Genomic DNA, 25,774 nt, shown 5'->3' with positions numbered 1-25,774 from the left:
CTCAGGGTGCCTTCCAACTCTGATTCTATCTATCTAAGCTGATGGACACAAGACAAGATTGGAAAATGCAATCCTATGCACATGCAATACTATACATACATCTGTTGTTGTAATCATAATCATTATTTTTTTTAAAAAAATGGTACTAAAATGTTGATGGATTTTCACAATAGCTTTTTTAAAATTGCAAACTGAGATGTAGAAATATGGAGTCTGACCTTTAATGTTGGAAATAATGAGAAACTGAGAGAAACCAAAACTGAGAGTCACCCTTCACTAGGCTGGAACAATGAGGAACCATCAATTACTTTTAGGACTTTTTAGTTTAGGGAAAAATGTAAGTACAGCTGGATCATAATAGACATTTGTAAAAGTTTGCATGGTGGTGAACGGATATATTTTACCCCATCATTGTAATAAAACCTGGGGGTTATCCAATCAAATGAATGGTGATAGATTCAGAACAAGCAAAAGGAAGTAGTTTTTCTCAGTTCACATATTTAATCTGTGGAATTTCTTTCTAGCAGATGACTTTACAGGGGGATCAGACAATTCAGTGACGATAAAGCTTTTAGTGGCTACCAGTCATGGTAGCTGTATGCTGTTTTGGGAATACCCATTTCTGGAGATCCAGAGGGTGTCACGTTCCGCTTGCAGGGGTTTCAGAGTAAGAAAAAAGATGCTGAACTAGGCAGGCACTTGGCCTGATCCAACTCCCCAAGGAGAGCAATCATTATATTACAGCTGTTTATCTTGTACACGAGTAAGGCTCTGTCTTCTTTTCAATATATATAATCTCCGCTCCTTGCAAAGTCTTGCTGTGGGTTCCCTTTGAGAAATCATCACTCATATTTATTTGCAGATAACTTTGCCTATTTCCCTTTTCCAGAAGGCCTATATCTTTACATTCCTACTGAGCTCAAGACTCTTCATTGAGCCTCATGAACTTCTCTCCCGAGTTTGTCACAAGTGCATCGAGCAGCAGCAGCTGGATGACCCGGTGCTGGATAAGGTTAGTACTACCAATGGCAGGTGGGTGGGATTGCCTTTGCAAAGAGCTGCCAGTGCTAGAACAAACTAAAGAAATCCCCTGGCTTTACGCTCTGTACTTTTATCTTTTGATTCCTTGCTGCCTGTGTGCATTCACTCCCATGGGGTTTTTTTTGTTGATGCTGAGTGTCTAGCATGGTTGCATTCTAACATAACACCAGTGCCTCTGAGCAAAGCTGCAGGCACTGGGTGTAGCAAACACTTCAAATCCCCTTCTACCTTGCTTTTGCAGCCTGTCTCAAGTCTTCCCAGGTGGTTTCCCTTTCCTTTCTTGAAGGTTTCGCTGAAGCCTTCAGGGTTCCAGGAAGAATCATTTAAGCTGTGCACTGTCAAGAGCAGATGTCACTGCAACACTATATATCTCAGTTTTGCCTAATGCATCGTCCCTTAGCCCTAGGCATAGTTTGCAATCTTTCCAGGGTTACCTGTCACTGGCAACTCCCCATAGCAGAATTGCAATTGCCCATTAACTTTGCAATGAATGCCTGCATGACAAAACATTAATATATTTGTACTTGGAAGCACTGCTATGTATCCAGCTACACATCAACAACAAAAACAAAATTGTGCCATTGTTGGGTGATGATTCCCTAACAGAATGCAGAAAGGTATTGTTTCTATATGTAGTAAAGTCTCTTCATAAATACAGTGGTCTTGATTGCTCAATCTGTTGAACCTTAGAATTGTAGGACACAGTTGTGGGATGTAGAGCAGTCAAGTACATTATTTTCCTGTTGCCTAGAATGGACACACACACAAATGTGGCTCCAAACAGGGAGGACTTCCTGTCATACCTGCTCTGGAGCTTCCTCCCCCTATGTGTGACCAGGTAGATGGGTGTTGACCCTAGCTGACCATGCAACCATCTCTCTCTTGGACTCTTACTCTCTTACCCTTGGACTCTCACACTCCTGGCTTTTAGCCAGCACATGGCTCAACCTTCGCATAGGATGGAGCCCACAAGCAGAAAGTCTGAGATGTAGCTCAGACTTCTTTTCACTCTAACCACTAGATAAAGCCTGTCTTCAAATTACTACTGTGAACCAAAAGTGAGTAAAACTTTATTCTTACTTTTAAAAAAGACTATGTTCTGTTGCTATTATTTTAAAAGGGAAATAAAGGGGAAACCTACCAGGAACAATCCAAACTAGACAAGCCAGAATGGATTGCTTAATTTAAGGATTCTAACTAATCATCAACTTGTTTCCAATCAGTTGCAAAGGGAATGTGCTCTGCTGTTTACTCACTAGCATGAGTGAGGAGGGTTAATATCAAAACAATATTAACCTCTCCTATCTTCCTTAACATTCCCACAACACTATGGTTTTCAGCAATGTCTACACTTCCTGCTCTCTCAGGGTTTTGCTTGTGACAGTTCTCACCTGTATAGAGTACTGGCACCTACCCCCCCTTCCCCTGGCACCCATTTTGTACTGGCACTTTATGGCTCTTTCATCAATATATGAAAAGCAATACTCCCCCCCATTGCATTATGTAGGTCACAGCATGGACACCGCAAATTATTTCTCTTTGCATCATGCCTTTCTGCAAGTGCCATTTTTGAAACTGCTTCTACAAACACAACTTGGAAACTGGGTTAGTTTAGTTCCCAGAATAGTTCATAGCTGCCAAGTTTTCCCTTTTCTCGCAAGGAAGCCTATTCAGCATAAGGGAAAATCCCTTAAAAAAAGGGATAACTTGGCAGCTATGGAATAGTTCCCACCCTCAACTGTCACAACTTTTGTTAGAATGTCAGCAGTGCAGTGCATGAATAGCAGAACTGTATTGTGCTTTTGCTTCTTCAAAGCTGAGTCTGGTGCAGGGAAAAGATTATAATACATCCCCCATCTGGGTATTCTGTCACTGAAGGAAAAAAAACACACCTGGTGTTAAGAGTGATAGTTTGTGGTGTGAACTTGGCCTTTAAAGCTTATAAAAATAGCCCATGTTTAGCCTCAGGAAGGTACTAATTCACCCAGAAATATTCAGACTGCTGACTTATCTCATGTGACCCAACAAGAAAATTCTCAAGGTAAATATTTATTTTCTGGCTGTTTATCTAGAAGAGGAAGACTCACAATGCAGTCCTAACCATGTTTACTCAGAAGTAAGTCGTACTAAATTCAGTGGTGCTGACTCTCAAGTAAGCAGGATTTGGATTGCAGCCTCAGTCAGTCTTATTACACAGTCACAGACCTGCTTAACAGCCTCAGTCAGATATTTTGCTATTTTCAGAAGCCCTCATTAGGAAGACTTTTTACTAATACAGTGGTACCTTGGGTTAAGAACTTAATTCGTTATGGAGGTCTGTTCTTAACCTGAAACTGTTCTTAACCTGAGGTACCACTTTAGCTAATGGGGCCTCCCACCACCACCACGCGATTTCTGTTCTCATTCTGAAGCAAAGTTCTTAACCCGAGGTACTATTTCTGGGTTAGCGGAGTCTGTAACCTGAAGCGTCTGTAACCTGAGGTACCACTGTGTGTAATAGCTCAGGGACTGGGAATCTATGACCCTACAGATGGTGTTGGACCATAGCTGCCAAGTTATCCCTTTTTTAAAGGGAAATTCCCTTATGCTGAATAGGCTTCCTCGTGAGAAAAGGGAAAAGTTGGCAGCTATGTGTTGGACTCCAGCTTCCATCAGTGCCAACCAGCAAGGCCAGTGGTGAGGGAAGATGAGAGTTGTGGTTCAACAGAATCAGGACTTCCTCATCTCTGTAGCATTCCTTGTCCTGGTACTCTAACTCCTCAACAAGCCCTGAGCTTCCATATTTAGAGAGAGAATGTACAAGCAGCCAGGTGTCTCTTTAACACAGGGCCTAACATTGGGAGGGGAGGCAGCATGAAATGCTTTCTCAGTGCCTCTCTTCCCTAAACCACTTATCTGTCTTCAGCCATGGGTAATAATGGTCCTAAATGGACAATGGTGTGATGGTATATGGGCAGAGGAAAAGTCACAGGGGAAGGGGATGAAGGATCCCCTGCCAGCCTCCCTGCTCAACCACGCACAACAATGCTCATGAAATTTCATGGGCCATCTATATTATGTTCACTGATACTAAGAATGTTGCATTTGCCTTGAGACCTGTTTTGATCACATGCTAAAATGGGCACTTTGATGAGTTTGGTTGAAAAAGCAGGAAGCTTCAAGGCACACAATATAATTTTGTTTGATTAGAGGGTGCCTTCCGTCCAGAGGCTAAAACAAGGAAGTTCTCTCCCCTCATTCAAGGTTTCCATTGATGTAATGGATACGTGTGGTGTTTGAAAATAGGCTTCTTAGATTGCTCCTAAAACATTTAGTCGTCTGGCATATCGTACTATAATGCACAGTGTAGAAGATCTGACCCCAAGTATCTTAGAGGCAGAAAGCAGGAAAAGCCAAAGCGGTTTCCTTTGGCAAATACTTGTTAGGTTCAAAAAGAAACATTTAAGAATAGGTTATAGCTGTACAAAACAGAGAAGTGGATAGCCAAATATTGAGGGCATCCAAAGGAGGGATACTTGTGGAATTCTATCATTGCAAATTCCAGTGTAAACCAACACACACACACACACACACACACACACACACACACACACACACACCAGACTAAAGTACAAAACATAACATCTTATTTCTGTGCTTGGCTGGAAAAAGTAAAAAGTAAAAAATAAACTAATTATTTAGAAATGCATATTTTGAGATAGAATAAGTGTTTAAATGTCACAGGGCAGAAAAGGCTTAGAAGTGAACACACGCAGAAGTGCTGCAGACTGGAAATAGACTTCCATCCCTAATCCAAGGCCATCTATGAAACTAATTTAATTCACTCTGTAGGCATGTTGGTGTTTTGCAAGTAGCACCACTCTGGAATCAGCATTAGGTTAAAGCCACCAGATCTTTTTGCTGAGATTAAATTTACATCCATCTTTTTTATTTCTAATTTCAGGCACGAATCAGAAAATTTGGGCCCAAAATACTACAGTTATTGACGGAATGGACAGAAACATTTCCATATGATTTTCAGGATGAAAAGATGATTGGCTGCTTAAAAGACATTATCCACAGGATAGCTCCATGTGATGAGGTGAGGGTGGCAGCAATTTAGAGATATACTGAGGTGCATAATCAACAATTGTTCAGGCAACTGTTTGTTATTAAAAATTACTTTCACTATGGAAGAGACGGGGGGAATTCCTAGTCAATATTCAAATAACATTTTCTGAAAATATGATTATCAATAGAAACAAATACATAATAATGTTTAATTATTTCTGAGCTAAGATGTAAAAAGCTAGTTGCGTGGTAAACTATAAAGTTCACCCAGGTGACCTATTTTATTTGTTGACTAATGTTTTAAAAATGGAAATAGAAACTTCCATTTAAAAAAGTTTATGGAATGTAGGTTGGATCCAAATGTTAGAGTAGACTTACTGAAATATAAGGAACTTAAGTGGCATCCCTAACATAAGGTAGTGGATCTATTTCAGCTTTCACCAACACAGTGTCTTCCAGGTGTTTTGGGCAGCTGAACTAACTGGGGGTGATGGGAATCTGAAGGGCACCAAGGTCAACAAAGACTGCTCTAGTCTTAACATGGCTAAGGGTGCAATCCTAACTTACATAGTCATAAATCCAATTGAATGCCATCCAATTTATATTTGTGTAGACATTATTAGAATTACACTAGGCAATTCTCTTTTGGTTTTTATTTTGATCTTTGCACATTGTCCTTTCTTCTTCTTCTTTTTACCCTTCTGTATCCTCTGACATTCTGCTTTGCAAAGCCAGACCTAATTGCTGAGCTAACTAATATGGTAGTGTGAGATATTGCAGAACGGAAGATACTGGAACAAGCAGTACCTAATGAGAGTACCTAATTCAGATTGACTAATATCCTGATGTTTTACATGAAAGATTGCAAAACCAACAGTCCCAAACATTAGCTCATTTTGTGGCCTATTAACTTTTTAGGATATAAACAGTTAACCATGAAACTGGCAGTGGAGGCTTGAATCATTTTAGATTCCTCCTAATTAGCCAGCTACCAAACAGTGAATATTGAGTTGCGTAGCTTTCAAAGGAGGAGCTTTAAGTTATGCACAATATGAATAACAGATTAGACATCAGGGAGCTGTATTCAGATTGGGCTCTTAATGACTAAGGTCATAGCCAGCAACCAAAGAGCTACTTTAGTTATGCTCAAAATCTTCAATATACCCAGTTCAATGTTCATTGAACATTGACTGGCAGCTAGTGAAGCCACCATATGCACACGAAAGTTGGTCTTTAAGGTGCTGCTGGAAGGATTTTTTTTATTTTGTTTCGACTACGTCAGACCAACATGGCTACCTACCTGTAACTAGATCTATATTAGTTGGCTGTGGTGGGTGGAGAGCTGGAAAAAAACAAAAAACATTCATGCCAGTCTCCCTGAGCAAAACTACCAATTAATTAAAGGAATAAGTCATAAGGTCCTATTTATGCAGCTATCTTTTGAAAGGGAAGCATGAAAGAGAAACTGTTCCATGGTGGGGTATGTACTTGTTTGAAGGGAAAAGGGCAGATCAGATCAAAGGTGCAAAAGGATCCTAGGATTATGGAACCCATTTTATCTGTTACTGAAATGAGCTTGGGATGATTCCTTGCAGCAATATTTTCCTGCTCTTTATCCAGCCTGGTTTCTGGAGGCTTCTTGCAGTGCTTGGAAAGGTATGCATACTGAGAAGCAGTTTCTTTTGCCAAGAGTTACAATTTGCATTTTGAAAGAGAAAGCTTAATTAAAATCTGAATTTCTAAGCCACCTGCTGTGGCTTGCCATTTTCCTTAAATGTGTTTCTGCTTGAGAATGAAATGTTTTTCTTGAATATTAAACAAAAGTACTCTTTGGTACCCAAACTGGATATTTAAAGAGAAATAGGATTTTTCATATACTGTAGATACCTAGCAGCAGAAATTAAACTGCACAGTCATTGGCATGTTAAGAGTTTAAAAAAGAGGTTATTTCTATTAGAGAAAAAAAAGATATTCAGGAACACATTGTGCTTGTTAAATATTTTCTTAGCCACAGTGCTCAGGACAGTTGTTTGTTTGTTTACAACTTATGTATGTCACCCAATAAATTAATATCCTCTAGGATATGAACCATAAATTTACAAGGCATGAGTAAAAACCTAAACACAAGCAAACAAATAATTAATGCTGAATAATAATAATGATAAATGCCAGACTAAATAATCACAATAAAAATAGAAGTGATAAAACCACCACTAGCAAATAATATAAAATAGCATTCAAAAGCACTAAATGGTTAGTAATTTAAAATACTTGGAAAATAAAAAGACCGTAGTTGCCTAGTGATTTTCTCTGCTGAGGGGCACTAGGCACACAAAAGCCTCTCTCCCTGTCTAGTAGCCACCTATTGCACCTTATTTGGCAAAGCACAATTCAAAGTGTTGGTGCTGACCTTTAAAGCCCTAAACAGCCTCGGTCCAGTATACCTGAAGGAGCGCCTCCATCCCCATCATTCTGCCCGGACATGGAGGTCCAGCGCCGAGGGCCTTCTGGCGGTTCCCTCACTGCGAGAAGCAAAGCTACAGGGAACCAGGCAGAGGGCCTTCTCGTTAGTGGCACCCGCCCTGTGGAACACCCTCCCACCAGATGTCAGAGAAAAACAACTACCAGACTTTTAGAAGACATCTGAAGGCAGCCCTGTTTAGGGAAGCTTTTAATGTTTAATAGATTATTTCATTCTAATGTTCTGTTGTAAGCCGCCCAGAGTGGCTGGGGAAACTCAGCCAGATGGACGGGGTATGAATAATAAATTGTTGTTGTTGTTGTTGTTGTTGGCTATTGATATTAAATTTTTAAGATTTATTTTTGTGCAAAGAGTCATTATACACCTTCAGGATTATACTTTTGTTCCGGTTTGTTTATGGTAGATGTTACATAGATGTTTCCCTTTGCTGACAACAGGATCAAATCCTCAATAAACAATTTAAGACTTGCATTACAAAACGATTAAAGCACTAAAAGCAGCAGTAGGAAAACAACAAAAAGCAGCATTTAAAAAATTACTTCAAATACAGAGGCTTTAAAAACCAATACAATAAAGCAATCCTCTTTGGACCCAATGCCTTCTTTAAAAGGACAGTTTTATACTATCTTCCAGAAGGCCATGAAACAGGGGCAAGACTTCTTCACTATATTTCCACGTGGACAAGCTACTGAGGTCTGACAGCTGCCAGCTCTGTTGCCTCTTCCGAAAGCAGTGATGTGTTGTCCGTGCCACTCTTTTTTAGTCACCCAGAACATCAGCAACGTATAGCTGATTGATGTGTGCGCCAGTATCCTTCCAGTTGCCTTGAGTGATATGTGACTGGATGACATAATCCGTGGACTCTGCGGTGTATCTCTGACCTGCCTCGCTTGCTGTGTTGATCCAGCTGTCAACTTCCTCACTGCAGACTTCCCTTCCTTGCAGCGTTTTATGTCCAGATTAGCAGTATGCTCAAATCATAGCTGTCTGAGGCAGAGATTGAGAAGAGAGTTTTCTCATAAGCAGTTTCCTCTCAAACTGTCAAACCTTGTTAAATGCCCTTCAGGATTTACGGGCAATGCAGAGGATTGTAAACACTCATATATCTCTTAGCTAGGCTTTTATTAAATAAATACATTCTCCCTCAAGAGAGTTCCGCCCATAATTTTTTTATAACAAGGATGGGGAACCTCAGTTCCAGGGGGCTAAATGCAGGCATTTAGACTTCCCTGTCTGGCACTGTGCCCAGACGACATGTCTCGCTGGTCCTGATTCACACCCCAGTTTAAACCAGGGCAGTTCCCTTTGAGAGATTGGTAACTGCATATGACTGCAACCTTTTTGAGTCCATGGGCACATTTGAAATTCTGAAAATTTCTGATGCTGTGGGCACCAGTCACAAAATGTCTGCCATGGTGGTTTGACAGAACACAAAATAACTGTGGTGGAAGGTGTGGCACAGCCCACAAAATGTTGCCACATTGAAAAGTTTTTAAAATATAAAACAGTCAAACATATTCCAGGAATGTCCTTTTCCAGACAAAAGAATAAATCTGTTGCTGGTGAGGTGGTATTGAGTAGAACTAGAAAATAAAACATAAAAATTATTCCTGAACTGCCATGAGTAAAAAGATGCATTTAATGCTTGCTGCTGAGTCATTATACTATTTTTATTATTTAAATAGTTGCTACCCCACTCTTCAGCCCCAAGACTCCCAGGGCAGTCTCTCTCTCCACCCCTCCTCTCTCACATGCACACAAAGTGGTGGGGGGGAGAGAGAGAACGACTGAGAGACCCTGCTCCCCTAGCTTACAACTGGGGAAAATGATGACACTATTCTGTATTATTCTTATTCTTAATTATTATTTTTATTACCCACCCTTCACCAATAAACCCCAGGACAAGATTAGTAACAGTTAAAACAGATTATGAACACAGGGAAAGGGTGAGCCCCGAAGACACAAATCTCTGTACACCAGGGAAAAGAGGTATGTCTTCAGTATTTGCTGAAAGCTATATAGTAAAAAAAAAAAGAAAAAACAGGGATGCAGGTGGCGCTCTAGGTTAAACCACAGAGCCTAGGGCTTGCCGATCAGAAGGTCAGCAGTTCAAATCCCTGCGACGGGGTGAGCTCTCATTGTTCGGTCCCAGCTCCTGCCAACCTAGCAGTTCAAAAGCATGTCAAAGTGCAAGTAGATAAATAGGTACTGCTCCAGCGGGAAGGTAAACAGCGTTTTCTGGTTCACCAGCAGCGGCTTAGTCATGCTGGCCACATGACCCAGAAGCTGTACACCCGCTCCCTCGGCCAGTAAAGCGAGATGAGTGTTGCAACCCCAGAGTCGGTCATGACTGGACCTAATGCACCTCAATGCACCTCTATGAGGAGTTCCACAACTTAGGGGGTTGCCACAGAAAATGCCCTCTCCCGGGTTGCCACCCCTCCAGATAAACTTCTGAAGGAGGTGGTATTACCAAGAGAGCCCCCTTTGCTGATCTTAACAGCCAAGAGAGTTTGTAAAAAAAAGAGAGAGGCAGTCTTTCAGATATTTGGGGCTCTAGTTGTTTGCAGCTTTAAACACTGATATGAGCACCTTGATTTGGGCCCTGAAATGTACAGTCCATTTTAAATTAGCACAGCCCTTTCCCAATTCTACGTGGTGCAGATTAAGGACAAAAATGGTCAGCTTGGGCAGAATGTTCTGTTTCTTGCAGCCTCACAGAGCAAAACTAAAATGAGAAGGTGAAAGCTAATTGGTGCTGTTTCCTCACCCCCACCCCCACCTCTCCTGCTTCCGTATTCCACACATGTTGAACTGGCATTGTGGTCAGTAGGCTGAACTAGCCAGTCTTGTGGTAGAGATCCATAGGATGGAGCTTAGGGTGGACCTATAATTAAGCTGACTGGAATAGTTTGGTTGAAAATAAAATTCTCAGCCACGGATGGTTTATGGATATTTCCCAAATAGGAACATTCAATCATACCTTTTTTTCCAGCTCATGGTTTGTAATGTTTTCCTCCCCCCCCCCCCATTCTTTCCCTTTTCCTCACTTCAGGCCTACTGGAAAAAGATGAATCAGCTTCTGCAAACCCTGAATCAGAAGCTCGCAACTCTTAATCATGGGCAGGAAGGGATAGTCAAGATCAACGCAGGTGTCTCAGACAAGGTGGTTGCTTTTAAAAGTAAGCCCCCATCCATTCAACGAGAAATGATGAATGTCTGCAGTGATCCCTACACCTTGGCCCAGCAGCTGACACATGTGGAACTGGTAAGTGGAAAGCAAGACTTTTTGCTTTATCTTTAATTTAGGTAAGAAAACATTTTCTAGCAAATTCCTATTAAGACTTTCGAGAGGGTTAAAATCTTATCAAATCCCCTTCCCCATGGCAGGAACTCAAATGTGTTGTGGGAAGTTTCTGAATGTAGGACCACAAGTACAGGGCATCATGTGAATCCTTCAGTCCAAACAATTGCCCATTGGGAGGGAATAATATATTTTACTAATAATAACAAAAGCTAAGTTATATAGTTAAGAAGCTGGTGCACCTATAATAGACCAAATATGTACTATTCAGGTTAATACTAGTTTTAGATGCAACCATCTTTTTCTTCCCACATGCTGCAATATGATATTGATTTGTGTTGGTCTTGGTGAATGAAGAACACAAAGGATATCTGAATAACCTTTCTGAAAGTGTTCATCCTTAAATATTTGCAAAAAGTTGAGATAGGATGGTCTATTTGGATCTGGGAGAGGGGATTGACCCTTCCTTCTACATCATCTTTCTAATGAAAATATCCTCTCCAGGAACTCCAAACTGTTAATTACATGTTACATTTTTGCAATTGGGGCAAATAACAGACTGGGTGAGTGGTATTTTAGTCAGGAAAATAGTTCAGGTAGAAAGGATTAAATCTTCTTCCCAAGTGACATGGTCCCAATCCAAATCATCCATCCCATATATGTTGTTTGCACACACACAAAATCAGACCTGTCATTTTGACTAGTTTGGTCCTGAAGCATTCAAGTTTTTCATCAACCTTTTCATCAGTCTGAACCACTGCTGTAACAATCACTCCTTGTTTATATCTACTAGTCCATTCTTGTTTCTTATTGTGAGGATTTCACAAGGTTTCACTGAGGTGCCAAGTCATCATAGGTGTGATGTGTTGTTTTTCTACCAACAAATGCATATCTACTTCTATAACTCATGGTCTTAGGACAACGTAGACATGATGTGGGAGATTCATGATTAGGAACGCCCATGGCATTTATTTTAGCAGCCTTACATGGAACTGATGCTCTTGGGTTGATTTTTAAACTTTTTTTCCCTTGTCCATTTCCCACTAGCACTTTCCTTGATGTAAATTACACTCCTAATTACACAAAGCTACTATTAGCTCCACAGGGCATATGTGTGTGATGGGCTTAGATGCTGTGCAGCTGGGTTCCCACTGCCCCACAGCAGTGCACCTCATAGCCACTTCAGTGCAGGTATGGTTATGATCAAGGAAAGACCTCAAAAGAAAAGAAAAACCAAAGGAGAGTCTAATCTCAGAACACCAGTAGCCTATTATATTTCAGATGGAATGTCTTTCCTGCTTACACAGTATAGACTCTGACCATGTTGTAATTGCTTTCTCTGTTGAGGATGAGGATGTTGCTAGATGTTGTCGGACTGCAAGTTGGACTGCAAGTCCCAGTAGCCCCAGCTAGCATGGCTATTGTTTGGGTGATGATGGGAATGTTAATCAAGCAACAGCTGGAGGGCTACGAGTTGTCCATCCCTAAGCAATTCCTGATGGAGAGTAAACCAGGCAGAGCTAGTCTGCCAGCCAGTGGTTTCATAAATTCCTTTTAAATTCTGTTTCCAGATCTGAAGGGTGCTACTTCAAGCACCATAAAGTGAATAAGTGATTCCAGCCGTGCTATATTACAATTTATTTCTCACTTTATTTCTTGCAAAAGGAACGACTGGGTCACATTGGACCTGAAGAATTTGTTCAAGCATTTGTCCATAAAGATCCTTTGGAAAGCACAAAGGTATGACTAGCACTATTGTTGCTGCTGCTATTTCCAGTTGCATTCAGTGGCAGACCTACATTTTTCATGCCCTGAAGCTTGAACTGATATGGGGCCCCCATTGCAACCAGAAATGAGGTCTGGGTAACCACTGTTATCTTCTTCCGTGGGTTTGTTCCATGACAGATCACCACCATTTATTTATTTTTAAATTAACTACTGCATCTCATATTTGGATTAAAATAGCTGCACCGACATGTCTAAGTCACTGGTGTGAATAAAAATTCCCTATGCCTTATAACTTTCGAGTTATAACTAAGTTGGTAGAGTATGAGACTCTTAATCTCAGGGTCATCAGTGTGAGCCCCACATGGGGCGAAATATTCTTGCATTGCAGGAGGTTGGAATAGATTATCTTTGTAGTCCCTTCCAACTGTTCTATGATTCTGGGGTGGGGTGAAGATGAGGGAAAATGAGGGAAATATTATATACATTCATGATAGACACTTAAAAGCAATTTTTTTATATATAAAAGTCTATTAGGCGACCCAAAATACCCACCCACCCCACTCACAAACAAACGACACAAAGACCACCACAGCCAACCACAAATAAACAATCACACCCTAGGCCAACCCCAGCCTCTCAGCTCCAAAGGAACACAAGCAAACAGCAGAGAACCAGCACAAGCAACGCTGACAAAAAAAAAACCCCACATATACCAATTAGAATAGAAACATCGTCACCCCACCCCACCTCTAGCCATCTTTCCCCATCTACCTTTCCCCCCTCCCCCCCCAATGTCTCAACAAATGAAACTGATTTGTAAAAATGTTATGAGAGACATTGCACATATTTCTGTAAATCAAGAAAATCTTTAATAAAATAAAAGCAACTTTTCTAAGCAATGTGGAGTAAAGTTGCTTCTGGGGCCCCTCCAGAATTAGGGACCTATCTGCCCCTAGTTGCATTACCCATTCTGAGTGAGCAATTCAAAGAGTGGGATGTGCAGCAATTGGGACTAGGCAGTACACATCTGTTTATATTTATAGGAGGCTCCTGTAACATGTTTTTCACAGTTGCACGAAGCTGTGGTGCTTAGGACATGGTGCTCATGCACACAGTGCACATTTGAAATAAGTCCCCGGAACCATCTCCTACCTGATGTTCTTTTGGGGTTTCAAATGCCCCTGATGTGCACCTCGTAGCTGGAATAAGAAGAAAAGCATGGTTTTGTATTGGTAATTAGAGAGTGCATATTTTAATATTCTGTGCTGCAATCCCAGTAGGGGGGAAATTAGCCTCTGCCTGTGCATACTCAGCTCCATGCTTGTTAACGTCAAGGGCAACATGCCCATTAGTGTCTGTGAGAAAGAAAATAGGAGAAGATGCTGCTTTATGCACTATTGGTGCACAGATAATTCTTCAGAAGCAGGTTTTGGCATGTGACTAGCTGGGTGTAATCACAATGCACTAAACTAAAAGCAAAGTGTTCCTCAGACTGATAATACCTGTAAGGCTGGCACATTGGAGATGAAATACGTTAAAGTAAACTTCTTAATGCAGCATAATTTCTGATGCCTAGGAAATTTTGTTCATTTACAATGCATACAAAGAGAAGTAAAGAATATACATTGAAACAAAGAACAAAATACCTGGGGTGATGGTATGAGGAAACTGGCCTCTTCCCTTGTTGGTTCTTCTCAGCAGACGTTGCATAAATCAACAAAATACCTCAAAATTAGCCATGTGTCTTGCAACATCTGCCATCCATTTTCCAGTGGGATTTAAAGGGGAGCATGTTGTGCTTTTGCTTGTTATTTTGCAGGGATTGAGTTAGGGTGCTTGGTCACTGCATTATTTATTGCAGGCTATGGGAGGAAACTGCTTTTTTCTTTCATTGGCTTCCAAATAATTTTTGAGCCTGTAGATTATTTTGACCTCCAAACTGCAACTCAGAGAACTTTAAATTCCTTGCTGCTTTCCTTCCTCCCATAGGCCTGTCATCTTCCCCTCTCCACAATTGCTTGTGAAGCATACATATCCTCAAGTGTTGCTCAGTTCAGCAGACAGGAATAGGGGCAGAAAATGGGGCTGGGCAAGGTGGGGGGCACAGGCAAGAAGTGGTGCTGTTCACCTAATCTCCAGTTGTGCTGGGGAATGTAAAGGTTTAATACACATCTCTAAGTTAGAACCAAGAAAACCTGTAGATTAGATGATAAAATGAGGACATAGTAAAGGTAAAAAAAAAAAAGGTAAAGAACCCTGGGCGATTAAGTCCAGTCAAAGGTGACTATGGGGTTAAAACATGTCTAGACTGAAATGGAATGAGATTTTTAAAAGCAAGCAAGGGAGCGTTCATAGAATAATAGAATTATAGAGTTGGAAGGGACCACAAGGGTCATCTAGTTCAACCCCCTGCAAGGCTGGGGTAGCTCAGTTGGTAGAACATGAGACCCTTAAACTCAGGGTCGTGGGTTCAAGTCCCACATTGGACAAAAGAGTCCTGCATAGCATTTTGCGTACCAATTGTGTCATCTTGTGATAGTGTGCATTATTGTCACAAAGTAGGGTGAGCACAGGGTGTGAGACAAATTACAGCTTTGCACTAGCACTGCCATCCTTGCATGAAACACTTCATATTCATTTGCTAATCTCTCTCTCTGTGTGTGTGTGTGTGTGTGTGTGTGTGTGTGTGTGTATGCACGCACACACATGCACAGTCCAAAGACAGTGACTAACCTAAGCTACTAAATTAAATTAAGGGGGGAAAGTTGAGATGATGAAATGAGGACATAGGAGTAAATGTTGGTTGAAACAGAAAGACGTCTAGAGTGAGACTAAATTGAACTAAAAAAACAAGGAGTGGAGATGTTGAGTGCTATGTTAATGGATGCCCAAGGGCTTTGCGTGCCATGTAGCATTAAATATACTTGGATATAAAAGATCCAAGTATAATAAAGGGAGAAAAGTACAAGGAGTAATTAAGGATAATGCAACAGAATATGAGATGGAGTTGACAGAAGAGAACAGTGTGTGAATTCCAGAGAGTGAATGGGAAAGTGGCGGAAATAGAATTCAAATCCATTTTGTCAACCAGAAAATAAATACTAATATGGGTCGCTTCACCTAACTAAGAGTTAATGAATGGTTACATTCATTAGATGGCAAGGTGCTGCAAGGGAGTAAAAAGGGGTGGGTGGGGATTATAGGAAGCCAAGGATCCAGAAGCAAACTGCAACCCTGCTCCTTCAAGTTCAACCCCATAAGGGCAGGCAACTGACCAATTTCTCAGACCCAGGAACTACTTACCCACAGTGGCTCTGTCTTGCCAGATTCTAGATCAGCTTATTTTACGTATCCATTTCACCATTGTGATCAGCCAATGGCCCATTGTGGTACTATATTTCATAGTTTAACTTGATCATTTTGGTTGCCCTTTTCTGGACCTTGTCCAGCTCTACAATAACCCTTTTGAGGGGCAGCAACCGTATACGGCATTCCATGTGCAGTTGTATCACAGATTTGTGTAGCAAGAGTTATGATATTGGCAGTTTTATTTCAATTCCCATTCCTAATTACCCCCAACATGAAATTTGCCCTTTTCACAGCTGCCGCTTGCTGAGTTAACATTTTCAACAAGCTATCCTCTGTGACCCCCAAGATCCCTTTCCTGGTCATTCACGCCACTTCAAACCCCATTAATTCAGTATGATCGAGGCACTTCCTCCTGCTGCCACGCGCTGAGACAGAGAAGCGAGAGTTATATTTATTGAATTTGCATCACATCATACTGCAATGGGCTCCAGGCTGCTTACATTTTAGAAGTGCCTGCTGTTTCATGTGATTCCCCAATGCCCCCTTTTAATCTTCTTTAGCCTCAGGATACATTTCTACAATACAGATATATATGCAAACATTGCGAACACTCAAAATCCCAGGCAACGCCCTTTCCCAGATTACCCTATGCATGAGAGCCCCTTTTCGCCAACAGAAAAACTTCGTCCTCGTGGAGCTCACAATTTACTCATCTTATCCTCAGGCTCTAAAATAGAAATCAATTATCACATTAATGAAAGAAGAAGAAGAAGAAGAATCTCCTGATACCCTCTAGTGGCTGAAAACAAAAAATAATAATACAAAAAAAATCAGAATAATCAGCCATCTCTTGAAGATTATCCTAAGGTGAAGGTGGTGGAGGTGATTTTAAATCATCAAAAGAATTCAGATACCAAAACTAACCTTCTCACTCCCATGCAATTGCCTAGTAACCACAGCCGAAAGAGCACATGTCACAAAAATGACATTTCCTGATGAATCTTGCCATCTGAGCGACTTGTTTCACAGCAACCAATGATACAGAAATGGGTCAGCGATAAAGAATTGGGTAGTGTACATAATATTTTCTCAAAGACAAGAGCATGTGAAGGAAATAATATTTTAGGCAAAAAATATTCTGTACTGTAACTCTATCATATTTTGTTTTGCTGTTGATTCCCCCCAACTTAATCAGAAATTTTGTTTCATGCAAGACAACACCATGGGCAATTGGATTTTCCAAACTGTAGGAACTCTTGGGAGTCAAAGGCATAAACTAAATACATATTACATGGAAAGGCATCCTTGTCTGATTTTATTTTCTCCAGATTCTTGTTGCATACAGCAATATCCTGGCTGTTAATATCCTAGGGAGCACCGATCGGAATAAATTGCCTTGTGTGCAATTGCTGTAGGCAAAGTGGAACTGTTCATCATTCACTGATTTGATTTGTAGAAAGCTTTGCATTCTGTTAAGCCCAACACATCTGTCACTACCCACCCACTGACTTCTGAAGCTCAGTCTTACATGCACTGTCTGTGTGTGTGTGTGTGTTTATAGGTATATGTCCACATGCTTTTGAATGTTGATGATGATAGAAATGTATGCTATTGATTATAGAACAACACTCTACAGTTACGGTGATTGTTTTTTGTTTTTTTTAAGGCACAGCAGAATCTAGTTTATGTCATGTCAGGTCTTTGTTTTTCAGCCTTGTTTCAGTGAACAGAAAAAAACTAGCAACCTTGAGGCCTATGTCAAATGGTTCAATAGACTCTGCTATCTTGTAGCAACAGAAATCTGCATGGTAAGTTGAATACCATTTGTCTGACTGTGGAACTTTGAGACTATTTACTCACAAAAGTGGAGGATATATTTTTTCACAGAAACACTGCGGTATATAAATGGTGAAATAGGCTATTGATGCAATGATAGAGCAGTGGACTGTGTCTGAACAGTTTTCCTCTTGCCCTGCTCCTCTCCCAGGGAAAACCCGAACTTTAGTGCTAAATCGGAGCAAACGTCAATCTGGAGAAAACCTGAATTGCTCTTTGCTCCAGTTGAACGCTGTTGGTTGGCATCTGTCTGTATCCAACTAACATGTCCCATCAGCACAAAGATTCACACCTGTGCAACAGAGATCCCCTTTCCCTCCTCCTGCATGCACGAGGAGCACTCCCCCAAATCTTCACCAGGTGGGGTGGGGAAAACCCTTAGAACAGATTTAGGAGGTGCATGAGGGGAGGGGGAAGTTCCATTGTGCAAGCAGAGATCTTGCAATGACGATGCACATTAGTTGGATACCACCCTTTGAATGCAATAGACTTATACAGTAAATAATGGAAATAACTTATTATTGTGTTTTCTTCCAATCATGGTCTGAAGGAAAACCAAACAGAAGTATGGGGTGCTCTCGTTCTAGTATCACCCTGTACCATATGGCTGTTGGCTACACACTCCCCATACATATAAAGCATTTGTCTTCCCCCAAGGAATCATGGGAACTGTAGCTTGTTAAGAGTGCTGGGAACTGTTGCTCTGTGAAAGGTAAACCGCAGTCCCCAGTATACCTTGACGGAAGTCATGTGCTTTAAACGTGTGGTGTGTATGCAGTCTTATCTGAGAATGTTTGGGATAACTATTCTCTTGCCAAGACCTATCTGCCTAAAGATGTCATATGCATGTGTATAGGAGGGAGAGAACACAGGTGTTCCTGCTCACCTCAGCTCTAGTCCATCACTGGTGCTATGTGCCCTTGACCATTTCCCCCAGAGAAAATATGGCCCTTAACTTAGAGGTTGTCCACTCTGCTTCTAGAACATATGGAAGTGCCCATTGTCTGTGACAGAATACTGGGTAGATTGATGTTAGGTAATTTTCACTAGATCCGTTTCCAGCTAAATCTCTTTCACGATTCAGTCCTTCTGACTTTAACTTCCTTTGTTATCATTAAAAAGAGATTGGAGCACGAAAAGCACTTGTAATATGATGAACAATGTGTAACATTTCAAATTATTGTGAACTGAAGATATTAAGGACGTGCATTTACAAATGTAAAATGCAAGAACCAAGAAGGGAAGTGGAGGAAAGTCTGGGGATTTTGGAAATCCCACATTGGGGAGTTGTGATGTGATATTTTTATTTTCTGTTATTGTAAAAATTAATTTAAAAAATAGTATAAAAGAGAGAGATAGGATCAGGACCAGATTAAAGTAACTGGAGGCCTTGGGAAGCCCTGGGCTAGGAGGACCTAGGAGGCCGAAACTTAATAGCATTTGATATGAGAAACCAAACATTGTTACTAAGCAATTGGGCCTAGATAGTAAAATGTGCCTATTTTGTTTCGTTTTTTAAAAAGCAAGAAGTTGGGGGGGGGAGCTAGATTACGAGGCCCTGGGCTGTATCCCATGCAGCCCTTATGTAAATCCTGCACTGGGTGAGAGTATTGTGAAATACAAGAAACACAAAAGAAAATTCTCCAGAAATCTACTAATTTCAGTCTTTTCTCTCTTCTTAAGATCAAGTCCAGAAAAAAATGCACTGATTGGCGCCAAGCCCAGGAAAAGTTACAGTAATTGACATTTTATTGATAGCTAGTTGGACAGACTATCAGTGGAATTAATAGTCTTTAGAGTACAGGTTTATGTGTCAATGTTGGGTCATTGCTTGAAGACATTTTTAAAGGTATAATAGACTTTGGTCACTCTCCCTAGTAGGATCTTTGATTTTGCAAGTTGCCAGCAATGAGTGTCATTAATCAAACAGCTTGAATGGGATTTTGTAGCTGTTTTGAAATCAATTGATTGAACTGTAGAATAGGGCATCTCTGTCTGGCACAGTTTTCTGACATCTCCCAGGGTTTTTTTTTACACTTGTCTTCCATAGCTGTTTTATCTGTCTGTTTATTTGCAGCCTGCAAAAAAGAAGCAGAGAGCACAAGTCATTGAGTTTTTCATTGATGTTGCTCGTGAGTGCTTTAACATCGGGAATTTTAACTCGCTGATGGCAATCATATGTAAGTATGTTATTGTCATTTCTGAATGATATTAGGGATATGTAAAGTGGATTCCCTTTACTAATTGTTGTAACCTGCCCTGGGACCTTAGGGTGAAGAGTGGATAATAAATTGTAATAATAGTAACAATAACAATAACCGTAACAGCAACAACAATAGCAACAATAACAATAAAGTCCTCCTCTGTTCTTTTTCCTCTTCTTTTCCTCCAGCCGGTATGAACATGAGTCCAGTCTCCAGGTTAAAGAAGACTTGGTCAAAAGTGAAAACAGCCAAATTTTTTATTCTCGAGGTAAAATGTTCAGAATTACATATTTGCTATTCATGCATTTATTTAAACTGAATATTCATAGGCAAGGGCCAAATGATATGATGGGCTTTGCATATCACATTATATTAAAGATGGAAAAGAAGTAAAAAACAGAAATATCAGGAATAAAGTCCAAACCACAAATGGGTACAAATGTATTCTTTTTCAGTCTTGTCTATTTAGTGCAGGCCATAGTTAAGAGCTATACTGAGTTCTGGCATTATCTTGACTCAACTAGCAACCCTCATGCTAGGATTGACGGCCATTAAAACCAGAGAATTTATCAAACAGCTACCAAGTTATGAGCAATCAGTGACTGAAATCTGTCAACAGGGGAAATGGCACATCAGACTATCCCGTGGTAATTTGTCCACAATTGGGAAATGTCTGTATTTGCTTGGAATCAATTGTGAGGCTTACTGCTGAGGTTCCCTATGTCAAGGTAGGTTAGGCGAGCCATTTCCTCTTTAGGGTACTTTCAGAAGATCATTTTAAGGAGCAACCCTCAGGTATACCTGTGTTTCTTAATTCAGTTAACAAGTTATGCATACTATACACACACCTTTGCTTGTCTTTGTACAAGTGGGCTCTCTCTTGAAAAACCCGAGTGGACTGCCAGTTTGTCCCGCATACAAAGCTGAAGCATGCATGTCTCGTTTGTAGATGTTTGTGCACGTTCACATACACACGCATAAGTGTTTGGTGTAATTACACGGTCACACCACTGTACAATCCTGGCATCGCTCTGCACTCCGGAAACAGATTAATTGAGGAGAGGCAGTTGCCGTTTAATATTCTGCCATTAGGGTGAACCATGTGTGCTCTGTGTGCTTGTCTGTGCCTAACAACAACAAAATAAGTAGTGGCCACTAACAACAACAAAAATCATCATATGGAAGCATCTTTAGAAGCACTCTTAGCGGACTGAGTGGCTTTTATCATGACAAAAATGTTACGGACTGGTCACTCTTAAGAAACTAGATGAAAATAAATGAATAAAAATTGACCTGAAACGGAGGTGTTGGGTAGTTTTCTCTCCAGTTCACCTCTATCGCTTAGCACGTCACCTCTGCACTGCAAAGGCAATTCAAAATATATTCTGACCTTCCAATGTTTTCTTCCTCTCTAGCATCAAATGGACCCTACAGGTAATTTTTATAACTACAGAACTGCATTGCGGGGAGCTGCACATCGGTCGCTAACAGCACACAGCAACAGGGAAAAGGTATTATTATTATCATCACCATCATCTAATTTTTCTCCAGGAAGGAACAAACATGCTTCTCCCCCCCCCCCCCATATTATCCTTACAACAATCCTGCAAAGGTAGGTTAGGCTGAGAGATAACTGACTGGACAAGGTCACGCAATGAGCTCCATGACCAAGCAGCGACTCAGCCTGTGTCTCCTTCACCTGCTCCAGATCACCATGCTACACTGGATCATTAGGTACAATCCTGTGTACTTGCAAAACTGTTTCTTTTCACAGCCCATACTGGCTGGTTTTGTAGTTGTTCATCTTTTCAGCATCCCTACATGAGAGGCAAAGTACTGTGATATTCTGAAGGTTGCATTCAACTGTTGCTCAGCTGTCAGTAAGTCTTCTATCAGCAGAGCAGGGAGGGAAGAAATACTTAGTTCCCCCACTGGAGGATTCCCAGCCCTCTGGTGCAGAGGCAAGACAATGTGCTGCGGGTCCTTTGAAATGAAGATTCTGCAATCATATAGGCTCAGAATTTGGCTCCCTGATTCCCTCAGCTGCAAGTAGCGAGGTGGGGAAGAGCCCACACCACTGGGGAATCTTTTGCCCTAGTCTGAACAAATAGATCCATAGGGAGATGATAAGAGGTATAATAAGAAAGGATATATATAATAAGGAAATGGATATGAGACAGCCACATTCATGCTTGAATGAGAAGCTGATACTTTTAAGGTGCTTATGCAGTCTGTCTCTAAGGTATAGCCATGCAAGCCTGTTTCTCTATTACTTATCTCATTTCCTGTGGAAGTCATTCATGCTGGTTACATGGGAAAGTATCTCTTTTAAACCAAGAGCAACAGAAGGTTAATAGTTGGATGGAAACGCAAGGGATAAAGACTACATCCTCCTTTAACTGAATGCATAATGTGATAGTTGCCAAGAAGGTGTTTATGCATCAAATCCAGCACCTCATCATGGTTGGTGTTTTCAAATCCCACAGCCCCTATAGCTATAATTCTGCTCTCCAAGCCTCAATGCCATTTCTTCATTTTTAAAAAATATGTAATATTTTTACTCACCCTGGATCAAATGAAATGAAATGTGATCGCTACTAATTTAAAGATAAATATTGTCCACTGCTGGTTGTATATCCAAGCCCTCCCTTCTTCTTTTGAAATATATAATATAATCTGACACTTTGGGCTTAGTTTTTTAATGCTTGAATAGAAGTCGGGGAAAAGACAGAGGTTAAATTTATTAAATCGGGTAGTGATTGAATATATTTTTTGAAAGTTAAAAAGCACAGCTTTGAGTTGTGAGTTGCTGTGGAAAGTGTGCATGCCCACATGCATACAGAGGATTTGTTATTTGAATGGAAGTGTATATTGCATCACGGAGTAGATTTTTTTTCCAGGCAAGTGCAGGAGATGAATATCTTAAGACCTTAATTGACTATCTGATTTGACTTGCAAATTCTCAGCACGTTGAAGCAGACACAGTGACTGCTGCTCACAGTAGACTACACATTCAATGTGTCATGCATTCCAATGGACTGTTATCAGAAAGTAACTGTGTGGAGAATTTAATTTAGGGCTGTGCAGAAGAATAGGATCTGAACAGGGAAGCCAAAATGACATTCTTACAGTGTGTATTGATGCTTTCTACTTTTGAAAGCTGGAGTACATTCCATGACTCTTTGTGTTTGATTTTTAAAAATTGTTTATAGTTAAGTTATTCATTGTTTATTTACATAATTTATATCCTGCTCCTTCAATATGTATTTATGCTTCCAAGACACACAACAAAGCAATAAGGAAAAGTACAAAAAAGTATAACAGTAAAAAAGAAAAGAATGACGTAAAGTGTGGAAATAGTGGGGCCCTCTTTGTATGACAGAGTGGGAGTGAGTGGGGAATTCAATTTGTTGCCCTTAGTGTAGGGTTTTTTTAAAATCAGGGAAATGTTAATCCATTTCCTAATGATCCCTAACATAGCATTTACCTTTTTCAGACTTGCCAGCCACAAACTGAGTTAACATTTTCAACAATCTATCCACTATGACCTCAAGATCTTTTTCATGGGCAGTTATTCACCGCCACTTTAGACCCTATTATCATCAGGGGTGTGGGTATGAATTTTCCCCAGAGTGCTCTGTTGTTCTGAGGAAAATTTTCTGTGTCTTAAGGTCATTAAAAAAATTCCTTCAGTAGCACCTTAAAGACCAACTAAGTTTTTATTTTGGTATGAGCTTTCGTGTGCATGCACACTTCTTCAGATACAGTGAAATGGAAGTTTCCAGGCACTTATGTAGAGAAGGGGTGGGGAGGGGTGGGGATGGGGATGGGTGATCCCCCCTCCCCATCCCCACCCCTCCCCACCCCTTCTCTACATAAGTGCCTGGAAACTTCCATTTCACTGTATCTGAAGAAGTGTGCATGCACACGAAAGCTCATACCAAAATGAAAACTTAGTTGGTCTTTAAGGTGCTACTGAAGGAATTTTTTTTTATTTTTATTTTTTTAATTTTACTTCGATCCAGACCAACACGGCTACCTACCTGTAACCAGAATTAAGGTCATTAGTAACAATGAATGGCTGCCAATTGCAAATAAGAAATCAGGCTAGCTTTGTTTACTAAACACAAGCAAAGTAAACATTCTAAGTTAGGCTATTCTCTAGGGCATTGGAACATTGTTGCAAATTATCATATGCAAATTATCCTAATTTGTGGAAGTACTGATAATTATATCCTGTTACAATTCACTTACTTGTGGAACCACATTAGGGCTAATTTTTCAATATGATGTTTGGCTTTTGATAGGGGAGAGTAACAGGAGAGGAGCAGCTACCTTCTCCTTTTAACATACATTTATTTTTGTTTCTTGAATATTTTAGCTTCAGCAAGGGCAAACTCCCTCCTGGGATTCCCACTCGCTTTCTTTTTTGGATGCACATACTGCTCAGGCACACCAGTACCATAAATAACTTGAGGACATTGGTTGCCAAAGCAAATGACTACTTTACTGCTACACTTTTCCAGAGTCTTACGTTTCCTCAAGGCTATAGTACTCTAGTGCGTACTTAAGTTACAGTTCAGTTCATTTACCAAAGGACCAGGGGATATATTTGAAAGATATGCCCACCTGACATATTCATTCTCACTTTAATGGAAACTATAGCTCCTGTAGGAGAGACAGGAATTCACTAGCTAGGTGAGTTTAAATCTTCTTCAGGGAGCCTGGCACAGTGTTTTATGAGTAAAGAGGAGCTGGCCTTGCAAGACCCTTGCAAGTTACACTCCAGGTCAAGTTCTAGTGAAATGAATAGACCACTGTTGCTCTGCAGGATAACCTAGCAGACTTGCTTACCTACCTTCGCCCTGTCCTTTGCTGATAAAGCATCTGAGAGAAAACTGTCTACAGTGGGAAACCCAAAAAGAGAGTCAAGGGCAGTGGCAGAGGAATTTGTAGTGTATCTGTGTTTATATATCTGAATAGAATGCTATGGAATACTTTCTCAAGTGAAGTCCACCTGGCTTGGATACTGACATCTTTTGGGTCCTTAAGCCTTCCCTCTTTTTTCAGGCATTTCACAGATTATGATCGAGCTATGTTAATGTTTTAAGTTTGTATTACTCAAGTATTATTTTCATATATAAAAGTATTTATAGACCACCATTTCACTGTAAAAAAATCAAAGCAGTTTAAAACAAAAGTACATAAATCCATGCAGTGAAAACCATTTAGTCCCCAGACTTGGTAAGTTAAGCACAGTTCCGAATCTGAATAAAAAATAAGTATGGTATATTTTGGTATACAGGGTACCAAACATGGTATAAGACAAGATAGATACCCAGTGTAAATCCATGTTGCTTCATTTGATACTTTTGAAATTTACACCAGGTGAGGATCAAACTTAGTGTGAAACATCCAGCAGATAGGTACGGTTCCCTCCTGTGAAACTTCTTTAAATCAGAGCCTTTGTCATGTTAAGTCATGAGCATCTACTTTTCCACATGTTGGCTTGATTGGGGTTTAATTGTTAATGCTCACTTAATCAACTTCATTGTGGCTTATGCAACTTCATTGTGCTCTTTGCCTCTTTACTGTCTGTGCACTGGTGAAAGTTAATCACTTTGCTTATTAAAATGTTAATGTTAACAAAATGATCTTAAATATCGATGTTACTGAAATATTAATAGGTAATAAACTGAAACCTTAATTCCACAAAGCTTAGATAGATTGTGTTTTGCCAATTCACAGAGAAAAATCTCTTTAACATGACAGCTATTTTGTGGATTGTTATCTCTTGTATCTCCTCTAGGCCTCACTAGT

At 40.4% G+C, this 25,774-nt stretch overlaps 1 protein-coding gene across 2 annotated transcripts in view; it reads left to right on the top strand.

Annotated features, from left to right (window-relative positions):
• RASGEF1C (RasGEF domain family member 1C) overlaps positions 1-25,774 on the top strand; it is an 86,566-nt gene that overhangs the window by 54,195 nt on the left and 6,597 nt on the right. For both annotated transcript variants that reach the window (XM_035105596.3, XM_035105595.3), the window contains exons 3-10: positions 890-1,012; positions 4,985-5,122; positions 10,629-10,841; positions 12,543-12,617; positions 17,627-17,722; positions 19,828-19,930; positions 20,143-20,222; positions 21,370-21,465. In XM_035105596.3, the coding sequence (XP_034961487.3) occupies positions 890-1,012; positions 4,985-5,122; positions 10,629-10,841; positions 12,543-12,617; positions 17,627-17,722; positions 19,828-19,930; positions 20,143-20,222; positions 21,370-21,465 (924 nt within the window). The remainder of the gene's footprint in view (positions 1-889; positions 1,013-4,984; positions 5,123-10,628; positions 10,842-12,542; positions 12,618-17,626; positions 17,723-19,827; positions 19,931-20,142; positions 20,223-21,369; positions 21,466-25,774) is intronic.

Source organism: Zootoca vivipara, chromosome 2, assembly GCF_965207765.1.
Source record: "Zootoca vivipara chromosome 2, rZooViv2.hap1.1, whole genome shotgun sequence".
Taxonomy (NCBI): domain Eukaryota; kingdom Metazoa; phylum Chordata; class Lepidosauria; order Squamata; family Lacertidae; genus Zootoca; species Zootoca vivipara.
This window is presented reverse-complemented; position numbering and strand designations above follow the sequence as displayed.